This window comes from Ceratotherium simum, chromosome 2 (assembly GCF_057802395.1).
Source record: "Ceratotherium simum simum isolate JZ-2026a chromosome 2, ASM5780239v1, whole genome shotgun sequence".
NCBI classification, from domain to species: domain Eukaryota; kingdom Metazoa; phylum Chordata; class Mammalia; order Perissodactyla; family Rhinocerotidae; genus Ceratotherium; species Ceratotherium simum.
Window position 1 is genome coordinate 65188206 of NC_141901.1, and position 23659 is coordinate 65211864.

Below are 23659 nucleotides of genomic sequence, written 5' to 3' on the forward strand. Positions count from 1 at the left end.
TTCAAAGAAGCAACAAGCTCTCTTAGGAACTAAAGACCCAGGCCTTCAACACTGGTCACTAATAACAAAAGTTAGAATATGCAGAGATTACATCTAACATAATGGCGTTACTCTGTTTGCCACTGATACAAAAACAAAAACACTCTTGTTGGTGATCGTTATGAAAGCCAGACTTCTCGAAGAGAAGTAGAAGAGAAAAGAAAAAATCAGAATGAAAAGGGAAGAAACTAGCATTCAGAAGAAGCAGCAGCTATGGAACTTACAAGCAGTAGATGTCCTGAAATAGAGAATTCATTATGAGAATGTTACAGAGGAAAACTAAAACAGTGGGCTGTTCCAGTGAGGGCAAACAGCTGGCTTTCTACCTCAGAAGTTTCTTATGGCATTGTTGTGCTGCACCAGGTTATGTCATCTAGGAAACAGCCTTGATATTGGGAGCTGGGGGAACATAAGTTCTGTGATGCAACCCTAAGCCAGCAGTCTATTTGGGAAGTGCTCAAATAGACATTTCAGTAATGTAATTCAGAAGTCTAGAAGGACTATGAATTACAGTGGCTATCTGACTCTTAGTTTTGCAGTCTGTACAATAATAGTAATAATAACTGATATCATAATCATACTTTATAATTTATAAAATGTTTCATACCTATTATTTTATTTACCCTTACTTGTGAGGTATTCCAGTTTAACAGATGAAGAAACTAAACCTAGCCTAAAAAGGTTGGGTGATTTGTCCAATGGCAGTGACAGAGCCAAATTTAGAATTCGGATGTCCTGAGTCTTTGTCCAGAATATTTTCCCCTATGACATGTTGCCTCTAAAAGCTGGAATATGGCCTTCCTATTATTTAACTTCTATTATTATAAAAGCAGGATATGTGCACTGTAGAAAGTTATAAAATGCAGAAAACCAAAAGTAAGAAAATAAAAACATATTGCTACCACTCAGAAATCACTGCTCTTAACATGTTGTTGTATATCACTCCAGACATTTTTCTGGGCACGTATATTTGCATTTAGGTATTTTTTACCAAAATGATATACTGTACTTGGTATTTTCTAATCTGTTTTTTTTAGTTAATGATTTACATTTTTCATCACAATACATTTTTGTTTTATCTGATAGACCCTATTTAACTTTCCCCAATGGCCCCCAAAATGTCCTTGAAATTTTCAATGGTTTGTTCAAACTAGGGTCCAGTATAGGGCTATATATCGCCCCTGGTCTCTTTTAATCTAGTTCACCCTCCCTCACATTTTGTTTCGTGACACTGACTTGTTGAAGAGACACCACCATTTGTTTTGCAGAATGTCACATCTTTTGGATTTGTCCTGTTGCTTCTTCATGGTGGTGTTTAACTTGCTCCTCTAGTCCTTATATTTCCTGTAAACTGGAAGTAAGTTTAAAAGGCTGGGTTCAAGTTAACTATTTTGGCTAGATTACATCATGGATAATATTATGTTACTCATACTGCTTCACATCAGAACACTCATAATATCTGGGTGACCTGCCAGTGATGCTAAGTTTAAACACTGAATAAGGATAGGGATACCCTTGTCCCTCCCTTGTACAGTATGTTTTCCCCCTTTGCAACCTGGAAGTGATCTATGTGGTGTTACTTTGGCACTATATAAGCAGTTTATAATATCATTTGAAAGTCTTTGCCTAAATCAATAGTTGCTATAGTGGTTGTGGAATGACGATTTTTGGACTCTGTCATTCCTTTAAGGTTATTAGCTGGCATTATTCTGTAAAATGAAGCTTTCCCCTCATCAGTTGCAGCCATTGGTTTCTCTGAAATACAGTTTCCTAATGGAAAGACAAAATAAATACTTGATGCTTTCCCTTTACCCATTCTCCAAGTAAAGGGTTGCTTTAATATCCCCTTCAAATGGTGATATTAATTTTTCCAACTTTATCTGTATTTCAGTTGACTCAATGTGTTTAATCTATTATAATCATTCTTATTGATGCTCAAATTTTTAATAGTAGTGTCCCTTTCAAGGTGGCTCTTGTTCTTTTAACATGGCCCCATTAATTTTCAAAAGCTTCCTTACTTTTGGCACAAGAAGATATTCTGGGACTTACCTTGTACTTTTCCTGTCTCAGATCTGAAATTATCCGTTTCTTCAGGGGATTTTGTTCCTTTTAGTGTGGACTGGATAAAAGACCATAATGTAGGGTAATAGGAGTGCTTCCTGTATCTTGATTCCAAATTTCTATTGAAAGGCATGATTTAGGAATATTAAAAACAAAAAGGAATTCGCCTTTAAAAATTACCTGAAATAAACACCGAGTTATTTTGATGGATCAGTGACATTTTTTGGATTCACTCAAGACCTAGAAAGGAAAGAGGATTACGCTCTTGGCCAAAGTGAGACAAGCAAAGATGCTGAACACTATTATGGATGTCATTAAATTGGGACACCCAATCAGGTGCTGTAGGCAGATTAGATACCAATTCGGGCCATCTGAAAAAGCAAATTATTTATATGAACAGGTAAATAATTGAGATTTATGGGGTTTTTATTGTTTGGCCTTATTTTTAGAGTTTATTTTGACATCTCAAGTGAGATCCAACTTAATAAGTCTTGATAGCAAATTACAGAATCATAGAACTTTTTCAAGAGAGGAGTGTGTTTTTTCTAGAGAATTTTTTCGCAAAAATTAATCTCCTGTGCAACATAGATGAATCTCGAAAAATTATGCTGAGTGAAAGAAGCCAGACAAAAAAGGGAACATGCTATATGATTCCATGTAGTATATAAAATCTTAGAAAATGTAAACTAATCTGTAATGACAGAAAACTGATTGATGGTTGCCAGGTGAGGGGGTGGGGGTGGGGTGGGCATGCTGGGAAGGAGGGATTACCAAGGGGTATCCTTCCCAGAAGAAGGAAACTTCTGGGGGTGATGGATGTGTTCACTGTCTTGATTGTAGTGATGGTTTATGGGTATATACAGATTTCAAAGCTTATCAAATTTTACATTATATGTATGTGCAGTTTATTTATCTGATAATATTCCTCATAGAGAAGTGATCATTTGCTAGCTGTTCTATTTCACTTGCCATTCAGAGTGCATTCTGAACAATTATCTTGTGTGGTAGTTTTATTTTGCATGTATACCTTTTTGCTTTTATATTTATGTTTTATTATAATTTTTATTAATTTTTTTACTGTAAGAATAAACTATGAAGCATAAAACTATGTATCAAATAAGCAGGCCTATAGAACAATAGATTTGATTTACTGAGAAATTTATATATGCCTTTTTTTTTTTTTTTTTTTTTTTTGCTGAGGAAGATTTGCCCTGAGCTAACATCCACTGCCAATCTTCCTCTTTTTTGTATGTGGGTCGCCTGCCACAGCATGACTGACAAGTGGTGTAGGTCCACACCCAGGATCTGAACGTGTGAACCTGGGCCCCCAAAGCAGAGCACACGGATCTTGAGCTACTAGGCCACAGGGCCAGCCCCTGTATATGCCTCTTTTTAATCCTGGAAATGGGAAAGATTTTTTAGTAATACTGAATTTGTTTATATTGTTCCTTGTTTTAGTGTTGGTAAAACCAATTATACTATAAATAGAAAATTACTTAAAAAGTCTTTTAGAAGAATAAGATACATTATTTCCATTTTATAGGTAGAAAATAATTATAGCATAGAACTATCAAGGATATAAGAGATCAAGACCAGAAATCTTAATTAGTAGTATTGGAAATTAAATCTTGTCTTCTAATGTTTGTTTAAATGATATTCTATGGTACTGTCTTTTGTAACATGGTGTCGCAGTCTGCTTTTCAAGGCTGGAGTGTCATGATAATTTTGATGAGAGAAACTATTTGGGACCTCCAAGTCCTTTCTATGAGTGATTTGACTGTAGACAGACCTCTGCTTGAGAAGAGCTTACTGGACTCAGGCTAACTTGTATCTGTGACATTTACAAGGCATGTATTGTTTTAAAAAATACAAGTTGAAATCCAGTTACTTGAAATCGTCAAGATTAAGTCAAAACTATTCCATGTCTCAGTGCGTTGTCTACTGTAAACTCAGAGTTTTAAGTGTATTGCCATGAGTTCTCTTTACAGCTAACCTGGCTTTCTCTAGCCTCTATTTATTTAACAAAGTAAGATGACTCTTCATTTTTCTAAACAGCTAAACTTTTTGTACCAAAACTTTTTTCAAAACCATTTATTTGAGGGGAATCATTAGTTTTATTAAAAAAAAGCTTTAGACATTTTACTCCTTCTTAAAATGAGGATATTGAGTATAACTTTTTTTGATCATGCAAAGACGTTATGAACATTCATTGTACTGTAAACAAAACAATTCTGCATTTGATTTTATTTCAGCCTACCTCTTAGCATTGTCATTGTGCCAGGCCATCACTCTCCTTCCTAACTTTCTGGGAAGACAGATAACCAAGTTTGTTAAGAAGTATGTGCTACGAAGAGAAAATAGGATCTGATTGAGAGTCTAAATGCCCTTCCTCTGGAGCAAGTGCATGGTTTTAATGCTGAAGCTGTGTGGCAGCTATTTTAGGTATTCTGGGCCTGAAACTGTCTGCAAGATTAAGTTGCCAGAATGTTTGACCACCAGATAAGTAGAGAGTTACTATACCTAATTACGTCTAATTGAGGAGTCTTGCCGCCATGGGGAAGTATTAAGGGAAGAGAGGGAGGGACATAAGCTGTAGCAGAATACTTTATAAAACCAGTATTATTCTGCCATTATATTGCATTTACCCTTTAACATCAACGTCTATCATTGATTGAATGCTTTCTCTGTGCTAATGCTATCTATACATTATCTCATTAAATCATTATCTGCATTTGACACGTGCAACATTGAGACTCACGGAGGTTTACTAACTTGCCTATGGTCACATAGCCTTGGTGGAGCTACAATTTGACCCCAGCACTGTTTAATTCCAAAGCCCATGTTCCTAACCACTTTGCTACAGTGAAAATTCTATTCAGAGATGATGGGTATCAGCACCATTCTGCATCTAGAACACTGGGATTGAATTTCTAACACTATACATGTGCAAATTTGCAAAATTCTGCTGTAACAACACAAGTTAGGTGTGCTATTATAGAGTTTATAATATTAAAATGTTTTCCAGGATTAATACAGTGTTTTAGAGTTAAAGAAAACCTCTTTGACATGAAACTATTCAAGAACTTGGCATGTCATTTAATTAAATTACACTCAATGATATAAATTATGTAGTACAATGCCTGGGCATAGTAAGCATTCAATGAATGGTAGCTATAACTTAATTTTTTACAGCCAATTGTATGTTGAATTAGCTGTTTCAATAATTTTAAGTGAAATCTCCTTGGTTTGGGTGTCATTAATTCTCAATTTATGATCATTTGGACAGGCACTAAACTAAAGTTTACATTTGTGTTATGAAGAAAGGTCTTCCTAAGCAGTTTCGCAGGGGGAAAAGTTTAAAGCTTATTACGAAAACAAACTGTTTCAAACACCCTTGAATGCTTTCATATTTCAAAACATTTTCCCCAAAAGAATTTCCCCCTGTTAAGTGAATGAATGTAGTTAACTATTTACTGTGGTTCTTAGAAATAGTTTTTGAAATTCCTAAGAATATTGCATTTTCATAGTTTAATATTTTTACTAATTCAAATTACTCTTTTATTTAGTTAAGCTCACATAATGTGGTTTTTTGGTAAATTTGCTTCATATGAGGAATTTCAGCAACGCTAAATTGGCAATCTTCATGAGAAAAAGTGCTTACTTACAGAGTTCTTTTGCTCTTAATTAAGGCTTTTAAAACTGTGTACTCTAAATCCACTACTGAAGAAATAAAATCCCACATATTAGAGTATGGTGCCAGAACCATGAAAATCACATCAGTTGGGGAGAGTTATGAAATTTTAGTTTAGTCTTAACTTCATCCCCCTTAGAGTGTTTCTACACTGGTAAAATCAAGAGATTGTCCCTGCATTCTTATAACATTGTTGTGATCACCAAAGGAGAAAATATGTGTAAAAACACTTAGTAAATGATTTAAAGTCATATATAGTAAGGTGATATTTTACTACTTGATTAAGAGAGCTTTCTTCCAACAAATACTTGACTACTACAAATGATATATGAGTGACTTCTCACAAATAAGTTTGTTTTGTCCCTTATATTTACACAAAAGTTATTCTAAGAGGCAGTACTACTTGGTGATATATCAAAATGTTTTCCAGAAAGATGGGTAGCAGTAAATTACATAATCCTTTGGAAATATATAATAACTTTTGTATATGATATACTTGGGCATTTATAAATTTCTCTTATTTCAGCAAATATGCATTATTCAAATCAGTATTTGGGGTTCCTGCAATTGAATCCTCTTGATTTCTTTGGTTTGATTAACATTAGTTCCTAATGTTAATCTTTCTTACTAGTTTCTCCCATAACTTTATCAGATATAGATAATACACAGGGATTTTCAAAGTCCAACAAAACTATGCCTTGAACTAGAGGCGTTGTATTCCAGTTTATTTGACCAGAAAGAAAACTTACTAGGGTCGTGGACTAATGGAAACAGCACAGACTAAGTCAGCGCTAGGGTTGAATCCCAGCTCTTCACAGTTTATTAGGTGTGTGACTTTTGGCCGATCCCTTCATCTCTCAAGTCTCGCATTTTTTAATCTATAAAATGGGGATAGTAACACCTATCTTTCACAGTTGGAGTGAAAATTAAGATATTGCATATGTAGCACAGTATTTGACATATAATAGGTACTTCTAGGGGAGGAAAAATAATTTTCCCTTTACCCTCTGAGTTCTTAGCTGAGACCTCTGTAATAAAAGACAGATTAACAAGAGAAAAACAGAAGTTTATTAACATATCTCTCTAATGTATACATGGGAGACACCCAGGGAAAAATGAGTAACTCAGAGAGGTGGCTTTCAAATTCAGGCTTAAATATCATCTTCATAGGGAAAGGAGGGTAGGGGATGTAGGCCTCTTAGAGGAGAGCAAGTGATTTTTAGGGACGATGAACGGGCCCTTAGAACAGATGGAAGGTGGGATATCTTGTGACAAAGTTCATCTGGGTGTGGTGCTGACTTCTAGTCTCCTCTTCTGTGCTAAGAATCAATCTTCCCTGGTGATGATGCTCCTGGGTAGTGGATTTATGACCATTTCCTTTTGAAACATCTGTCTTTAGGCAATAAGGGGGAGTTCAGAGAAAGCTTCTTCCTGCGTTTCCTGTTTTTCCAAGCGCCTACAGCTCAAAATAATCAGTATACCAAAGTAGCATATTTTGGGGTGGCGTGTCCTGAACTCCTACAGTCATATTTTGAGGTGACATATTCTGCTACCCTTCATGCTCAATACAAGTTTTTGTTTTCTTCCCCTCCTCACGCTTGGGGGAACTTCGAGAGCTTCACTGGGCCAATTCATAGAGTAGTGAGGAGGAGAATAGACTGTCTTTCCATAGTTGCGGCACTGGAAAATTTTTATTTGCTTAGAATTGAATGTCCCAGCAAACTCAGTTGCCTGCTGATTTTCAGAAGTTTAGTCTCTAATTTGCTAATTCCCACAGAGCTTCTGCTCTACAGCATTGATTTCCTAGCATCAGACTTTGACAATTAGATGCTCTCAAAAACTTTTTTTTTTTTGGTTGCAAAAATACATGCTAATAGCCCAAGATAGTTTTTCTTTTATCAGTACTCTAGAGTTAGAGAATAGAAAAATCAAATGAGCATTAGCCATGAAAATAAAATCTTCCACAGCATTGCTTAAGCCATACTTAAAGCAGAGAAAAGTTTTAAATGCTACATTATCTTAGGAGAGTGTTTAAGATTGTCACAGGTTTTACATGATTCTTTCATGTAATTTACCTCACATTTGATTCTTCTGCTATTTATAAATATAAATGAGAAATTCATTAGGAAAGTGTTTAAAACACAACATGTTTTAAAATTTATAGAAAAAGCTCTCATTTTTTGACTTGCAGCTGCTACATGATTTTAACAGAAATGAAGTAAACATCAGCTAATAATAATCATTAAACAGTACGAGGTATCAATACCCTCCACCGCGCACACATTCTACCCATTTGATTTCCCATTCTGAAGTTGTGTTTTCCCATTCTGAAGTAGCCCAACTCTTATGCTTGTTAACTATAAACTTTAAGTTGGACTTATTTATATATTATAAGCCGCTAAACTTGTTTTTAAAACATTTTCAACTAAAGAATAAAATTTTACCTTGTTACCAGATTCGGAAGAAGATGTTGTTGAAACTCCTGCTGTGTCCCATGACGAACACACGCACCAAGAGATAAAGGGCCAAAAAACACTGGCAACTCCTGCAGTTCGCCGCCTTGCAATGGAAAACAATGTAAGTTTCTTAATATTTAAGTGCGAGATCACATAGAGGGTATATATTTGTATCTATGAAAAATCAGCCAATTATCCAAGGTGAGATGGCCCAAGAGAGGATTAAAGAAAACAGGAGGGGCCAGCCTGATGGCACAGCGGTTAAGTGCTTTGGCGGCCCGAGGGTTTGCAGGTTTGAATCCCGGGCATGCACCGATGCACCACTTGTCAAGCCATGCTGTGGTGGCGTCCCATATAAAGTAGAGGAAGATGGGCACGGGTGTTAGCCCAGGGCTAATCTTCCTCAGCAAAAAGAGGAGGATTGGCATGGAATGTTAGCTCAGGGCTGATCTACCTCGCAAAAAAAAAAAGAAAGAAAGAAAACATGAAAATGTCTATTACTAAAAAGTGAGAGTTGCATAAAAGTACTCGTGAGAAATGAGAAGAAAATTGTGAACTTATAACTTATATTAATTGAGGAGTGTGCTTTTATTATTCTTTCTTAGAGCTTAATAACTGTCAGGGCTACCATTTATTGAGCACTTGTAAATACTAGTGTCTTAGATCAGGTACCCTAGAAGCACAGCTTGAGACAGGGACTTGGGTACATGTGATTGATTGATTGATTGATTGATTGATTGATGGAGAGAGTGAACACCTTTACTGGGAAGGAGGGAGGCTGTATAGGGAAGGGAAGAGAGGGAAATGGGCCAGGCAAGGATGTGGTCTCGAGGATCCCAGGGAGATGAGGAGAAACATGAAATTGTGCTGACTTGAAACAAGGAGCCTAACCTTTTGTATTCCCTCTTATCAGCCAGTCACTGCTGCTTAACCTCCAAGGCAAGGTGGCTCTCAGGCACTGTGATAAGTATTTACATATTATCTCATTTAGTCTTCACAACTCTGTAAAATAATGGGGCTATTCTAAGATTTACAGAGGTCGAGTAACTGGTCCGAGTTCACACAGCAAACGTAGTGGTGGAGCCAGGATTCTGAAGTGAGTCTCTATTACTCTAAAATCAGTGCTCTTCATCATTATCTACTGCCTCAACAATATTGCCTCCATTATTTGAGCACTTATGAGCCAGACGCTGTGCACACATTATCTCTGATCCTCACAGTAACCCTGCAAGATGGTTTGGATTATCCCCATTTTGCAGACGAAAAAGAGCAGAGAAATAGATTAAGTTGCCTAAAATCAAGTAAGTAGCTGAACTGGGGATTTGAACATAAACCTTCTGGTTCCAAAGCCTGAGTTCTTTCCACTGTGCCTCACAATGCACATTTTTTGTTTGTTTGTCTGTTTTTGAGAGAAGTAGTTAAGTTACAGTGGGAAAAACAAAAGTTTACATTTTGGAAATATGTGATAAGCGTCATTAAAATGTTCATATCCCTTCAGCCAGTTATCCTACCAATGAGGAGCTATCCCCAGGAAATAATCTAGGATACATTCTTGCAAGTGTTTTATATAGCCAAAAATCAGAGGGCACATGTGTTCAAAATCAGGGATATGCTTAGGTAAATTATGTTATAAACCCTTAAAGAAAATTTATTAGCCATTAAATGTGTTGAAATATGAAGCTCATTTAGCATAATAGAAAATAGAAATAATAGTATGGAACACTAGATTGTTAAGGGCATCAGATGAAATAATGATCTTATATATTGCTTTGAAAGCTATGAAGCATTTTACCAATGTTTTTTCTTAATTATATAGAAGGACTACCTGTAGAAATACATAATTCGGCTTTCCTTTACCACTTCCTAAGGATGTGTATAATAACTAGATTATTTGCATAATTGCTAGAAATTAAATAGTAGATCTATTATTGTAAATCACCTTTTCTTTTTTCTTTTTTTTTGCAGTTTACATATTTATGAATTGTTTGCTTAAAATTAAAAACCAATGACATTTACAGTTGTTTGTAATTACTTAAAAATTATTTGTTTAAATTCTCAGAGTTCATTTGTTATAAACTAAATGTTTGACGTGATAAAGTCCTTTATTCTTTTAAAGTCATCCTTAGAGAAGCACTAATACAAATGAAGCAGTTACGTAACCCTGAGAAATTAACTAATATACACTATGTATGAAGATATCATCCAAGCTTTTGTGTCTTTTTATTTAAATAGAATTAAATTTAGTGAGAATATTTTATCTCTGTAACCAAACATAGAAAATGATTGAGTAAAGCCAGATCACATATGTTTCAAAAAGTATCATGTGTGTCTAGTAGAATGTGGAATTATATCATCTATTGTTTATTCTATAGAAAGCAATAATAAAACTTATGTATTTGATCCTTAACTTGGGCTGAGGAACTCATGTTCCAAATACAACGCCTCAGTAAAATTAATTTCAATGTTTTGTACTGATCTTTCTAAAACAACCATCAGAAAAAAACTAATTTGAGAGAGCTTTATTTTAACTATTATATGTTTACTGGTAGCCAAGGTCAGAAACATTGGTCTACATTTGTTGTAGTGTCTAACTCTTTAAACTCTCAGTTCTCCTTCTTCTTATGTAGTCTCCAAAAATAGAAAAAATCAAATAAGAATTATGCAAGAAATTTAAAAATAGTTGACTGTTTAAAAATGTAAGTTTTCATAAACAGCTATGGATTATCTACAATGGAGATACTGCATTGTTACCACATGGGTAAATGAACAGTAGGTACAAAAGGAACCAATGATTACTTACGAAGGGTAGCTATAGTTTATAGCATTCTGTTAAGATAATGAAAATTTATACTGATTTGTTGGGCAGAGGTACTTTTTTACCTTCAATTCATTAAATTCCATTTAGAGACCTTAGTGACGGGTTTATTTAATTTTTAGGTAGTTGTATTTTTAGCATTAAAATGTGTCATTTTTTTTAGATTAAGCTGAGTGAAGTTGTTGGCTCAGGAAAAGATGGCAGAATACTTAAAGAAGATATTCTCAACTTTTTGGAAAAGCAGACAGGAGCTATATTACCTCCTTCACCCAAAGCTGAAATTATGCCGCCTCCACCGAAACCGCAAGACAGGACTATACCTATACCAATATCAAAACCTCCAGTCTTCACAGGCCAAGACAGAACAGAACCCATAAAAGGTAATGATAACAGTAATGTAAGGTAATGGTATAATTTATTTGGGGGAAGCTACTTCTATAGATTCATGTATATAATATGGTGTTTTTAATTCTTACTGAAGGGAAAGTTCATATTCAGCATATAATTTTTTTTAGTGATGAAATAACATTTTTTCCAGGAAAAGCTTCAGTTGATACTGTTAATTTCTGAAGAGTAATGTTAGCAGGTTTCTTGGAATATAAACTTGTATATGGATAATTGTTCTGTTTGAAGACTCACTCAGGATATTTTAAATATTCATTATTTTTAGTTGGCTTTCGAAACAACTACTTCTCATTTGTTATTTATAAACCCTTAAGATGATTAACTTCCAGAAGAGTAACCTTGCAAGAAAACCGTTAGAGAAATACATGTTTTGCATCCTTTTGAATTTTTTATACATCACAGCATTGAAAGTGGTTACCTGTTATATTATTACACTTGATACTGGGCGTGGTGCTGCAGTCAATGAGATTAGTGGCTTTCAAGTTATGTAATGAAGATGGTAGCTCCAAGAGGAAGAGTTTAGTTGAGAGTAAACAACATTAGAGAACCTTCTATTTTAGTAAAAAAAAAGAATTAAAGGATTTAAGAATTTTAAAATATATATATGTTTATTGTTTTCCAGGCTTTCACAAAGCAATGGTCAAGACTATGTCTGCAACCCTGAAGATACCTCACTTTGGGTATTGTGATGAGGTTGACCTTACTGAGTTGGTTAAGCTGCGAGAAGAATTAAAACCCATTGCTTTTGCTCGTGGAGTTAAACTCTCCTTTATGCCTTTCTTCTTAAAGGTAAGATTTCATTCATTTCAAACAAGTCTTGAGTAGGACACTTAAATTTTGTTTTGCAAATATGCAATGTGTTAACTATAGGTTTGAATAAAAATATTACTTATCATATCACATAGAAAAATATACAAGTACACTCTTTGTTTCATAGGAATTTATAAAATTGAAATTTCTGTGTCCTATTTTTATCTGCTTATCTCTTTGAGCTAGGTAAAGATTGTCCTACTATTTAGGTAAAGCCTATAATTCTGAAAGCGCCACTCCAGCAAGGTCCTAATTTGAACAAAAGTGAGACTTAGTATTGATCTTGTATATCACTGACATGTATTTACTTTCATTTATTCAGCAAACATATGGAGGCTTCTGGGAATCATTTCTAGTACTAGGCCTTGGGACCAGTAAAAAATGGAATAAGACCATCGGCTGACCTTGAGCAGCTCACAGTCTAGCTCCCATTAACCACCATTTTTGAAGCAGCTACCATGAGCCAGACCTCGTATGAAGTACGCTGCATATGTGATCATTTTTAATTCTCAGAATAACCCTGACGTGTAAATATTGCTACACCCACTTTCCATTTAAGGCAATTGCAGCTCAGAGAAGTTGAGAAACTTGTCAAGGATTTATAGCTCCAAGTGAGGAAGCTAAGTTTCAGGTTCTGGTCTGTTTTACTCAGAAATGCATACTGTTGTCTCCAACTCCAGTGTGGCTTCCCACCAGCCCTTTACCATACTGCACCAAGATTGATCTTCCATAAGTCAAATTATTATATTATTCCCTGCCTCTTTTCAGTGGTTCTCCTTCTTTACCTTCAGGATAGTTTCTAAACTCCTTAGTGTGGCATAGAAATATTACCAGGAGTCTCTGCTGCCTGCTTCCCTGGTCTTCTCTCTCCCACAGTCACTTCCTCTGTGTTAGTCAGCTTAAGCTATGCATAGTTGCTGGAACGCACAACTCCACCTGAAGTGCGCCCTCCTCCCTTGATCAAATACGTGTACATCCTAAATACCAAATTTCGTTCAGGGATAGCCTCCTCCGGAAGCCTTCTGTGGCTGTCAGACTTGGAGTTAAATACCCCTTTGTCTCCCATGGCAATTTGTCTCTGTATTGCAAGTGTTTACTTGATTGTCTCTTCACTGGACGCTGAGCCTCATAAGGCAGAAACTGTTCTCCTTTTTCTCCATCTTTTTAGCAACTGCCTGACAAGTAAGTGGTGCTGTATAAACATGAGATATAATAGATGTCAATAAATGAGACATCTGGACTATATTACAGCTATAGAGAGTCATCTGTAGAGACATGGCAATTGAAACACATGGATGAGAGCACCCAAATTGTGTGTGAATGAGAAGAAAAGAAGGCTGAGGGTTTTACATCACTAGGTAGGTAGAAGTTGAGTGGGCAAAGACAATGGAAGAGGTGAGTGGGGTCAGTAGTTTGACAATAGAACCAGGAAAGAGTTACTTAGAAGCCAAGTGTATCTATTGCTATATAATAAACCATCCCCAAATTTAATGGTTTGAAACAACAGTCATTTATTATTTTTCATGAGTCTACAGGTGAGCAGAACCAGTCTGCTGCTCTTGGCAGAACTCACTCATGTCTACTCAACCTACAGCTACTAGGTTGGCTAGGGGCCGGCTGTTGTAGGACGGCCTTGGCAAGGATGACTCATTTCTCTTCCGTATGTCTCTCTCATCTCCCCAGTATACTAGCCTACATGCGGTCTCACAGTACTGGCACGGATGAAGAGAAGAAGCAGATTTTAAGTACTTTTTCCAAGCTCTGCTGCATCGAATTTGTTCTTAACTCATTGACCAAAGCAAGTCACATGACTAAGCTCAGCGTTAGCTCGCTGAGAGCGTGGATGCGGAGAGGCATGAAAGACTGGGGCCATTGATTCAGCCTCTCACACCAAGAGAGAAGAAGAAAGTTTTAAGAGGGGAGTAGATAACGGTCATAAACGTCACAGAGATTGACTAAGATAAGGGATGGGAACAGGCTATTGGATTAGTAATTCAGAGGTCATGAGCTGCCTTAGCCAGAACTGATTGAATGAAGTATTTTTGGGGTAGAAACTCGGTTGCAGTTGGTTGGGGAATGAATAGAAATTGAGGAAGAGGAGACACTAAAATAATCTCATAAAAGGCGGATAGGGTACAGGTACGGGGGTGATTAAGGTGATTGTTTGGGGGAGATTGAGGAAAGGCTCCACCTGCCCCCTGTCCTCCTGCACATCCTCAAGGAAAAATTGAGCAGATTTGTAGGCTGAGAGAAGGAACTAGAGGATGGAAAGTTAAAAATATGTGAATGGGAAGAATTGCTGGAGCAAGGCCCTGGCATTGGGGGAAGAACAAGAGGAAGACCCTGGTGGAGAAGTTAACCCTGAAGAGCAAGAGAATACTATCTCTGTATTTCGGACTGGGTTCTTCTCACTGCTTCCTGGTGACAAGTCTGTTTTAAAGCAAAGATAGACCAGCTCTTAAGATATTGAACTTGTTTTATTAATATTTTTCTTCATTGTTCCAATCTGAATGAAATATCGAATCTTTATTTATTTATTTACTTATTTTTGTGAGGAAGATTAGCCCTGAGCTAACATCCGTTGCCAATCCTCCTCTTTTTCCTCAGGAAGATTGGCCCTGAGCTAACATCCGTGCCCATCTTTCTCTATTTTACACGTGGGACACCTGCCACAGCATGGCTTGATGAGCAGTGCATAGGTCCATGCCCGGGATCCAAACCTGCGAACTCCAGGCCGCTGAAGTGGAGCGCACCAACTTAACCACTACGTCACTGGGCCAGCCCCAAATCTTTATTTTGAAAATAAAATTTAATATGCTTTATTTGCCTTAAAATAATGTTTTTTTCTGCCTATGTAAGTTTTGGAACATTTGGAAAATACTAAAAAGTATTGTACAGGGGAAAAAATGACCTGTAATCTATGGGCACACACCTTGTTTTGTTTTGTTTTCTTTTTAAAAAATTTGGATTATATTCAAAATACTGTTTTTATGTGTAACACTCTAACCTTAGCTATTGATTTTTATATAAAGAAGATTAAAGTTACAGTTATCAAATCTAATGCTTGATAAAACTTTTCTAACTCTCTAGTTCAAGGCTATGATTTTTTTTTCTGTTAAGACCACTGACCCACAGACAAATATAACACTTAACACAATGCATATAAAGACTCTTAATTAGACTAGATGAGAGCAGTGAGGGAGGGAATTCTTTTTAAGGACAATCTTAAGCATTTTTATTTTTCCATTTTTTAAATTTAATACAAGGCATAAGAACCAAATGCAATATGTGAACCTTGATTAGATCCTGGATGGGCAGAGAAACAGCTATAAAGAATATTTTGGGGACAGTTAGGAAAATTTGAATATGGACAGAAGAGTAATGGTATTAAGAAGAGAAAAAAGGAAAAAAGGAGAGCGATTAATGGAGAAGGAGGCAGTGTGGGAAGACAAATGTGATCGATCAGGGAGACAGGCTCTAAAGTAAATGTTCACGCCAGCGCTGCCCTCACTTGGCTGAGACACCAGCGAAATACTGGCCTCGGATGGTCAGTGCACTTGGAAATGTTTCTCTCTTGCTCTCTTCACACAGGGAAATAGCTTACTGCCTTTTTGAAGTACAGATTGATTTCTCATGGAAATCTTAAGACTCTACATGTAAGTGAGGAATCACTTATAATTCACACATTTTCTTTGGTACTTTGGTCAGTCTGTATAGTTAATTTGAAAATCTTCAAGCTACCTGACTACTTTATCTTTTATTCTTAAGTGATCAGGGTGATCTAGTTCCACATTTCTTGAAGGTAACAGTGGGAGTAAGGTGCCTAAGTACATGTAGACTTGAAGTTAAACTCAGCGTAAATAAGAGTTCTCTTTCTCCCTCCTTTACGCCTCTTCTTATTGCTTCGAATCCCCTATCCTTTCTGAGTTAGATGTGCTCAAGTTGCATTCTCTTTGTGTTAAACAGGCTGCTTCCTTGGGATTACTACAGTTTCCTATCCTTAATGCTTCTGTGGATGAAAACTGCCAGAACATAACATATAAGGTTGGCTATGTGTTGTGAAAATGTTCTCGTTATAAATAGAAGATGGTGCAAATGTGCTTGTCGGTTAGAGAAGCTTCTGTTGTACCTCAAATAGTGATCTTTTTTAGGCTAGAATTAAAGGTATGGGATAAAACATTAAACTGAAGTATAATTTGTTGTTATTGTTGTTGGTTTTTCTGGTTAATGATGATACTGTTCAGATATGCAGATTGCCATTTTTAAGCCCTTTTGATTTTCTGCTTAAAATAATGAAAATATATGCCTGTGAGGCAATGGAATATGTTACCCATCCTACATACCCTTCCCTCAAAAAGAATAACCCCTCTCAAAAAGGAATCCCTGCAGTTTTTAAAACAAGAATAATCTAAATGAGAAGAGTAATAAAGTTTGAATTCCATTTGAGTGAATTCTTCTGTTTGGAGTGACAGTTTGTTAAGACTGAAAACTCTTGGAGATGCTAATCCTTAATTATATTTTTCACTAGAAATATATAAGCAGAAAGTGAGCTTAGATATGCTAATTCTGAGGGGTCAAATCTAAAATCTTCACATATGATTAATACAATTTCATAATTAAGTATATACTTGTAGAAAATTCAGACAAGAAAAAAATAATGTGTACCTTCAATCCCACGACCCCCTAAGATAACTCACTGTTGTGTTGAAATATGCATCCTTTCAGCGTTTTATTTTTTAAAAATATATGGAATTATACATATTGTTTTATTTAACTTTTAACGTTATAAAAAATTTTTCTTTTAACTTTTTTCTTTTTCACTTAATATATTATGGACATCATTACATGTCAATAAATATAGCTTTGTTATCATTTATTTAGCCATGAGCTATTGATAAATGTTTTGATTGTTTGCAGTTTCTTAAACTTACAGACAATCTGAACTCAACATCCCTGCGTATCTCTACATATTTCTGTATTTATCTCCTTAGCGCAAATTTTTAAATGTTGGTATATATTGTTAAATGTTCTCCAGAAAGTCTATAGCAGCTTACATTTCCAATAACACTGTATGGAAATAGCCTGTTGCCCTCTGTTCTTACCAAAAAAAATTATATTTTTCAAAAAAAATCTTTTAAAAATTATTTCTTATAAGTCATCACCAATCTAGTGAAATAGTTTTTGGTAATTATATCTGTAAGACAGTGAAGGTTGGTCCTTTCTTTCCTGTTAGCTTATGAAAAGGCCTACCGTTTTTTTTTTTTTTTAGGCTTCTCATAACATTGGGATAGCAATGGATACTGAACAGGGGTTGATCGTCCCTAATGTGAAAAATGTTCAGATCTGTTCTGTATTTGAGATCGCCGCTGAATTGAACCGCCTCCAGAAATTGGGCTCCGCGGGTCAGCTCGGTACCACTGATCTCACAGGAGGAACGTTTACTCTTTCCAACATTGGATCAGTGAGTAATAGTAATGTTTAAATTCATAAACCATAACTTAAAATTTCTGGTCATATTTAAAAATATAAAATTTCATTTGCCATTTGTCCCTGAAAAGTTTAATTTTTCCACTCTTCCTTTCTTTTTTTTTTTTTAGATTGGTGGTACCTATGCCAAACCAATGATAGTGCCACCCGAAGTAGCAATTGGGGCTCTTGGATCAATTAAGGTATATATATTAACAAATTGAAAACAGAGTTTAAGCAGATCAGGAGAGTAAACACAAAGAAGAGTAACCATTTCTGAGTTTTCCCCTTGCTTTTTAGGTTTGAGTGTGATGTTGGCTCAGTAAGCCAATTATTTCTTCCTGAAAACTAGCCCTGCAATTCTGGTGGCTCCCTCTATGTGTATGAAATGGTGGTGATCTGGATTGTTTCTGTAGATCAATCATTGTGGGTTATGTCAGGCAAATGTGTGAGTCTTTATGTATAATCACAAATATAGCCAATCTGCTTCTATCAAAATATCTTTATTTCAGAAACCAAAGAATAATAGTACGCCAATCCAAATTATTATTTATAGCACAGTAAGATTCTATTTAGGGCATTTTTTCTCACTTTACTCTGCTCAAGAATTATTGGGAGTGCTAGTTTAAAATGTAGATTTCTTGGCCTTGAGAACAGAGCCCTCAGAACTTGCATTTTAAACAAGAACCCAGGTGGTTCCAACACAGGTGATATGTGGCCATGTGTAGGAGACAGTGACTTAAAATAAGGGTTGCAATGATTCTTAACTCTGGCTATGTGTGAGAATCATCTGGGTTACTTGAAAAGAAATGTCCAAGCTCACCGCATACCAACTGAATCAGAATTTAGAGGGGATGAGGCTTGGGCATCCCTATTAACTCAGGGTTGAGAACCACCAGAGTTAAAACAGTAAGGTCCTAGAACCATTTCAATACCACTATTATTAAATTAACCTTGATTTTGGTCTTCATGTTTGCAAAAGAACCTTTCTTCCATTCTATATTTATAATGCTTCCACATGTCTTTCTTAAGTTTATTACTTTCATCCAAAACCTTCACAGATACTTTCATTCAGCCATTGATTTGCTTTCTAGCAGACTGTATGTTAGCTGCTAAGTTACTCCCTCTTCCTAGAATCTACTTTTCCCTTTGGCACACAGATAGGGAGAAAAGAACAAAAACACATAGCATGACACTGTTCTTTCCGTCAGGAGTTTCTCTGAATGATAACATTTCTATCGCTCATTTTCCTCCCAGTAAGAATTTAACATTTGATACTCACAAAATTCTGACTTTCTAGTTTCCAAACCATCGTGCCTGTGTGACGAAGTTTTGTTTTTCTTTTTCCTTAAAGAGATTTATTTTCTTCTGAATTGTATGTATAAGTATATAATTGTGGTAAAATATATATAAAATAAATTTACCATTTTAACACACTTTACCATTTAAGTGTGCAGTTCAGCTGCATTAGGTACATTCACATTGTTTGCATCCATCACCACCATCCATCTCCAGAACTTTTCCATCATCCCAAACTGAAACTCTCTGTATATAACACATTTTGTTGATCTATTCATCAGTAATGAATATTTGGGTTGTTTCCATTTTTTGGCTAATATGAATAATGCTATGAACATTGGTGTACAAATATCTGTTTGATAGATGTATTTTTACAGAATCATTTTACCCATGGTTTCTTCAAGCTATGAGCATATTTCTTAGAATATAAATCTTCACAGTGACTTCATGTAACTAATCTTCATTGGGTAACGGCAAATAGTATTTAATTCCTTTCTCCCTTTGTGTCATCTCCCCTTTGCTATTTTCTCTGTAAATTTTAAACTCCTTGTTGCTAAATGGTTTAAGTTACTAGAACCTCCATGTTACTCAATTCTCAGTCCTTATCTTCCTTGACCTATTAGCTACACTAGAGACAGTTGATTAATCCCACCTCTTTGGAAAACACTCTTCACTTTGACTTATAGGATACCTTGTTTTTCTGGCTTTCCTCCTACCTACTGTCTATTCCCTCTGAGTCTCCTTTGCCTGTACCTCCTAATCTCCCAATCTCTAAACGTTGGGATATCCCAGGGCTCACTCTGGCCCTTTTCTTTTTTTTGGCTGGGAAAGATTTGTCCTGAGCTAACGTGTTGCCCTGTTGCCAATCTTCCTCTTTTTTTTCCTTCCCCAAAGCCCCAGTACATAGTCGTATATTCTAGTTCTAAGTCCTTCTAGTTCTTCTATGTGAGCTGCTGCCACAGCATGGCTACTGACAGACAAGTGGTGTGGTTCCACGCCCAGGAGCCAAACCCAGGCCACTGAAGTGGAGCACGCCAAACTTTAACCACTAGGCCATCAGGGCTGACCCTCTGGCCCTTTTCTTTATCTGATCCAATCTCATGGCTTTAAATACCATTTATACACTGATGACTCCCAAGTTTATATCTCCAGACTAGACCTCTCCTATGAACTCCAAACTCCTATATCCTGCTTGAATGTCTAATTGGGCATCTAGACTTTCCTGCTCCTTTCCTCACCACCCCCTGCACTCACACCTGCTCCTGCTGAAGTCTTCCCCTTTCAATGAACAGCTGTTCTGCTCAGAAACCTCCAATGGCTTCTCATCTTACTCAGGATCAAAGGCAAAGTAGCTGTGGTGGCCTGCATGGCCCTACACTGGTGTGCTTGGTGTGACTGGGCACCCATGTCCAGCCATGACAGTTGTATCTGGGTTCTGAGGAGATGAGGACAGAAAGGGAAAGTAGGGCGTAGCAACTTTTCATGGCAGTTTGACAGAGCGCTTTTATGTCTATTGAATCTAATAAGAAGAAGTTAGGGCTTGTATTTTGTATATTTTTTTTATGTCATTTTTTAAGTACTTCACTTTTACTATTTTTTTTAAAAACAGCCTGCAGTGGATTAGAAATTTGAAAAAAAAAAAATAGATCCTTTACCAAAGATGGATTGAGAACTATTGCCCTTAACAACATGCCCCACCTTCACCCTGCTCCATCTGTAGCCTCACCGCCCACCACACCCCTCCCCCACTGCTGCAGCCGCCCTGCCTCCTTTGCTGGTCCTCCAACACTCCAGTCACGCGTCCCCTCTGTCTCTGTCTCCAGGTGTCCATCTGGCTTGTTTCCTCACTGCCTTCCGTGAGGAGCCTTCTTGGTGAGGCTGTCCGTGCCTACCCTGTCAGAAACATGCCACCTCTCCTCCACTTCCACACTCTGCCCACACTCTCTAGCCCCTTTCCAAACAACTTCATTTTTGCCTATGCACTTTTTACTATCTAACACACTGTATACTTTACTTATTTATCTTAACTGTCTGTCTCTCCCCATTAAAATATTAGCTACAAGAGGGCAAGGATTGTTACTTGTTTTGTTCACTGCTTCATCCCCAGAATCTAGAATATACCTGATACGTGGTAGGTGCGCAATAAACATTTGTTAAATAACTGAAATCTGAGATGAAATTTACTGTTCTGTGTGGAAATTGTACAGGGGATAGGAAATACCTTGGAGAAACTGAAAGCTTGAAGCACGTACTCACAAAGATGGAAAAGTAGGAGCTGGTGTTTTCGAAAGTCATTCGGGATGCCCACCTCCTCTCTATTATTGGGAGGGGGATTTACCTAATCTTTCACCATTGCTATTGCTAGAGCTTGTGCTTTGAGCAAGTGAAGGTTGACTCTTGGTTCTTTTCCTTATTTCTAGGCCCTTCCCCGATTTAACGAGAAAGGAGAAGTATATAAGGCACAGATAATGAATGTGAGCTGGTCAGCTGATCACAGAATTATTGATGGTGCTACAATGTCACGCTTCTCTAATTTGTGGAAATCCTACTTAGAAAACCCAGCTTTTATGCTACTAGATCTGAAATGATGATTGATAAGACATCCTTGAGCTTTTTGAGCTTCCAAAGAATATGTAGAGCCTAGCTGTGCCAGCACGTGCTCTTCATTACAGTTTGTATTATAAATGATTTGTATTGTATAATTAAGGTTTTAAGGCATAATATTTATCACTATTCTGTCAGATTTTTTTTACTGAAAATGAGTAATGGTGGAATAGGTCTCCTGGAGCTGTCGCATTTTATAGGTCATAGTTTGACTTCTTAATATGGTGCTGAGGTCTTTGTGTCAAAGGATTGAAACTGGCAAGAACAACCAAATTAATATTACTAAAAGACAGATGGCCATATACAGTATTTGCCCTATTTTTTTCTTTCTTCCTTTTTTTATTTTAAATTGACTCTTAATGAAACTTTTCAATTACACTTAGTTGGGAAAAGGAGTTTACATACAAAAATATTTTCTATTTCCCCACAATAATGCTAATTGTTGTATAAAATAAGTGCAATTACTTTACCTTTTAAGATATCCAGGAGTATGTGGCTCTGTAGAGATTATCATCTGTAAATGTCTTATTTATATAAATTAATATCTTTTAAAAGGGAAAATTGTAAGCAGATCTTAGAAATGCCCAATTATAGTTTTATAACCAATAAGGCTATTAAAGGCATTTGTTTAAAATGGATATACTTTTAGAATTTTGGTAATGTTTTGGTGTCTTGTTGGGAAAAAAACTTCACCTTTGCAAACTTGCTTCAAGTAAGGAAGGTACTTTAAATGTAGCAGCCACTGACTTATATTCTGTTTTACATTCAAAAGTCCACTGCCTTTTAACTTTCTTGGTTGTAAGCTAAAAAATAGGAGAGGAGAAGAAATTAAGGTCTATTCCATTCTCCATATCCTGAGTAGGAATGTGAATAAGAGGAAAGAGAGGAGTCTAATCAGTAATTATGGACATTAAAATAAAATAATAAATTTTATACAGAAATGAAGGTATCATCATGATCATTTTGTTAGAGGCCCACTTTAATCAGAAATAGCATCGAGATTAATATAATCCAACATTTTGATTTGCATATAGAAATCTAGGTTGTTTCTAATATTGTCTAATTGAAAACTGTATGTACAAGTGAAGTTTTATGACAGAAAAAAATGTGTTTTAATATCTGCTTGATTGTTTTCAAAATGGAAATAGTGTTTAAATTAGAAAATAATGGATCAAATGAATGTTATTATTTTTAAATTTCAGATAATACAGAGAGTTACAAAGAAAAGAAAATCTTCTGTAATCCTACCACTATTAACGTTTTGATCAATGTATCTGTATACATAGCTATTCTTTTTATAAAACTGAGCTCATACTATAGCTACTATTTTATAATTTGTTGTTTTTAATTTAACGTTGTATTATGGACAACTTTACATGTCAATAAACAATTTCACATTATCATACTTTAAAATGGCTGCATAATATTCTATTGTATGTATTTATTATACATTTAAATATTAAACATCTGCTGTATACCAAGCATGGGCACACAATGCCTGCCCTCATGGTCACTGCCTTCATTGGGCTTATAGTCTAGTGGAGGAGACAGATATTAAATAATCATAAAAATGAAAATATAGTTACACGTCTAAGTAGGAGAAAACAGGGTGCTATGAGAGCATGTAATAGAGGTTACTGACCTGTCTGAGTGGATCAGGAGATGGATGTACCATAATTTAACCAATTCCCTATTGACGGCATCTGCAGAATTTTAAATGAAGAAAAACATGATCAGTAAAAATTTCCCCCTCACTTAAAGAATGTGAAAACTAGGAAAACGGGAGTCCTGAAATGAGTAGCTAATATATTTCCCTGAAGGTCCAACATCATTGGCTCAAGATGCTCTTTATAGTCCCAAAATAACCCTTGAGCTGTCTGTTCTAGCCCAACCTCCTGCCATTACCATCTTCTCTTTGGTCTCAGCCATTAAGAATTCAGCAAAGGATTTGTACCCGCTTTGCAGGCCCTTCAGGATAGGAGGATTCCCTGGAGGGAATCCACAGGGCTCTAC

The 23659-nt window shown here is 36.2% G+C and overlaps 1 protein-coding gene across 3 annotated transcripts in view; it reads left to right on the forward strand.

The window, feature by feature from the left end:
* The window catches only part of DBT (dihydrolipoamide branched chain transacylase E2), a 40553-nt gene extending 17502 nt beyond the window's left edge, over positions 1 to 23051 (forward strand). For 2 of the 3 annotated variants that reach the window (XM_004420780.3, XM_087446703.1), the window contains 7 exons: positions 8247 to 8368; positions 11226 to 11442; positions 12090 to 12256; positions 16244 to 16321; positions 17547 to 17738; positions 17875 to 17946; positions 21463 to 23051. In XM_004420780.3, coding sequence (XP_004420837.1) covers positions 8247 to 8368; positions 11226 to 11442; positions 12090 to 12256; positions 16244 to 16321; positions 17547 to 17738; positions 17875 to 17946; positions 21463 to 21630 — 1016 coding nt within the window. In that variant the 3' untranslated portion in view covers positions 21631 to 23051. The remainder of the gene's footprint in view (positions 1 to 8246; positions 8369 to 11225; positions 11443 to 12089; positions 12257 to 16243; positions 16322 to 17546; positions 17739 to 17874; positions 17947 to 21462) is intronic. The other variant, XM_087446695.1, reaches the window with a different exon arrangement.
* The last annotated feature ends 608 nt before the right edge of the window (positions 23052 to 23659 follow it).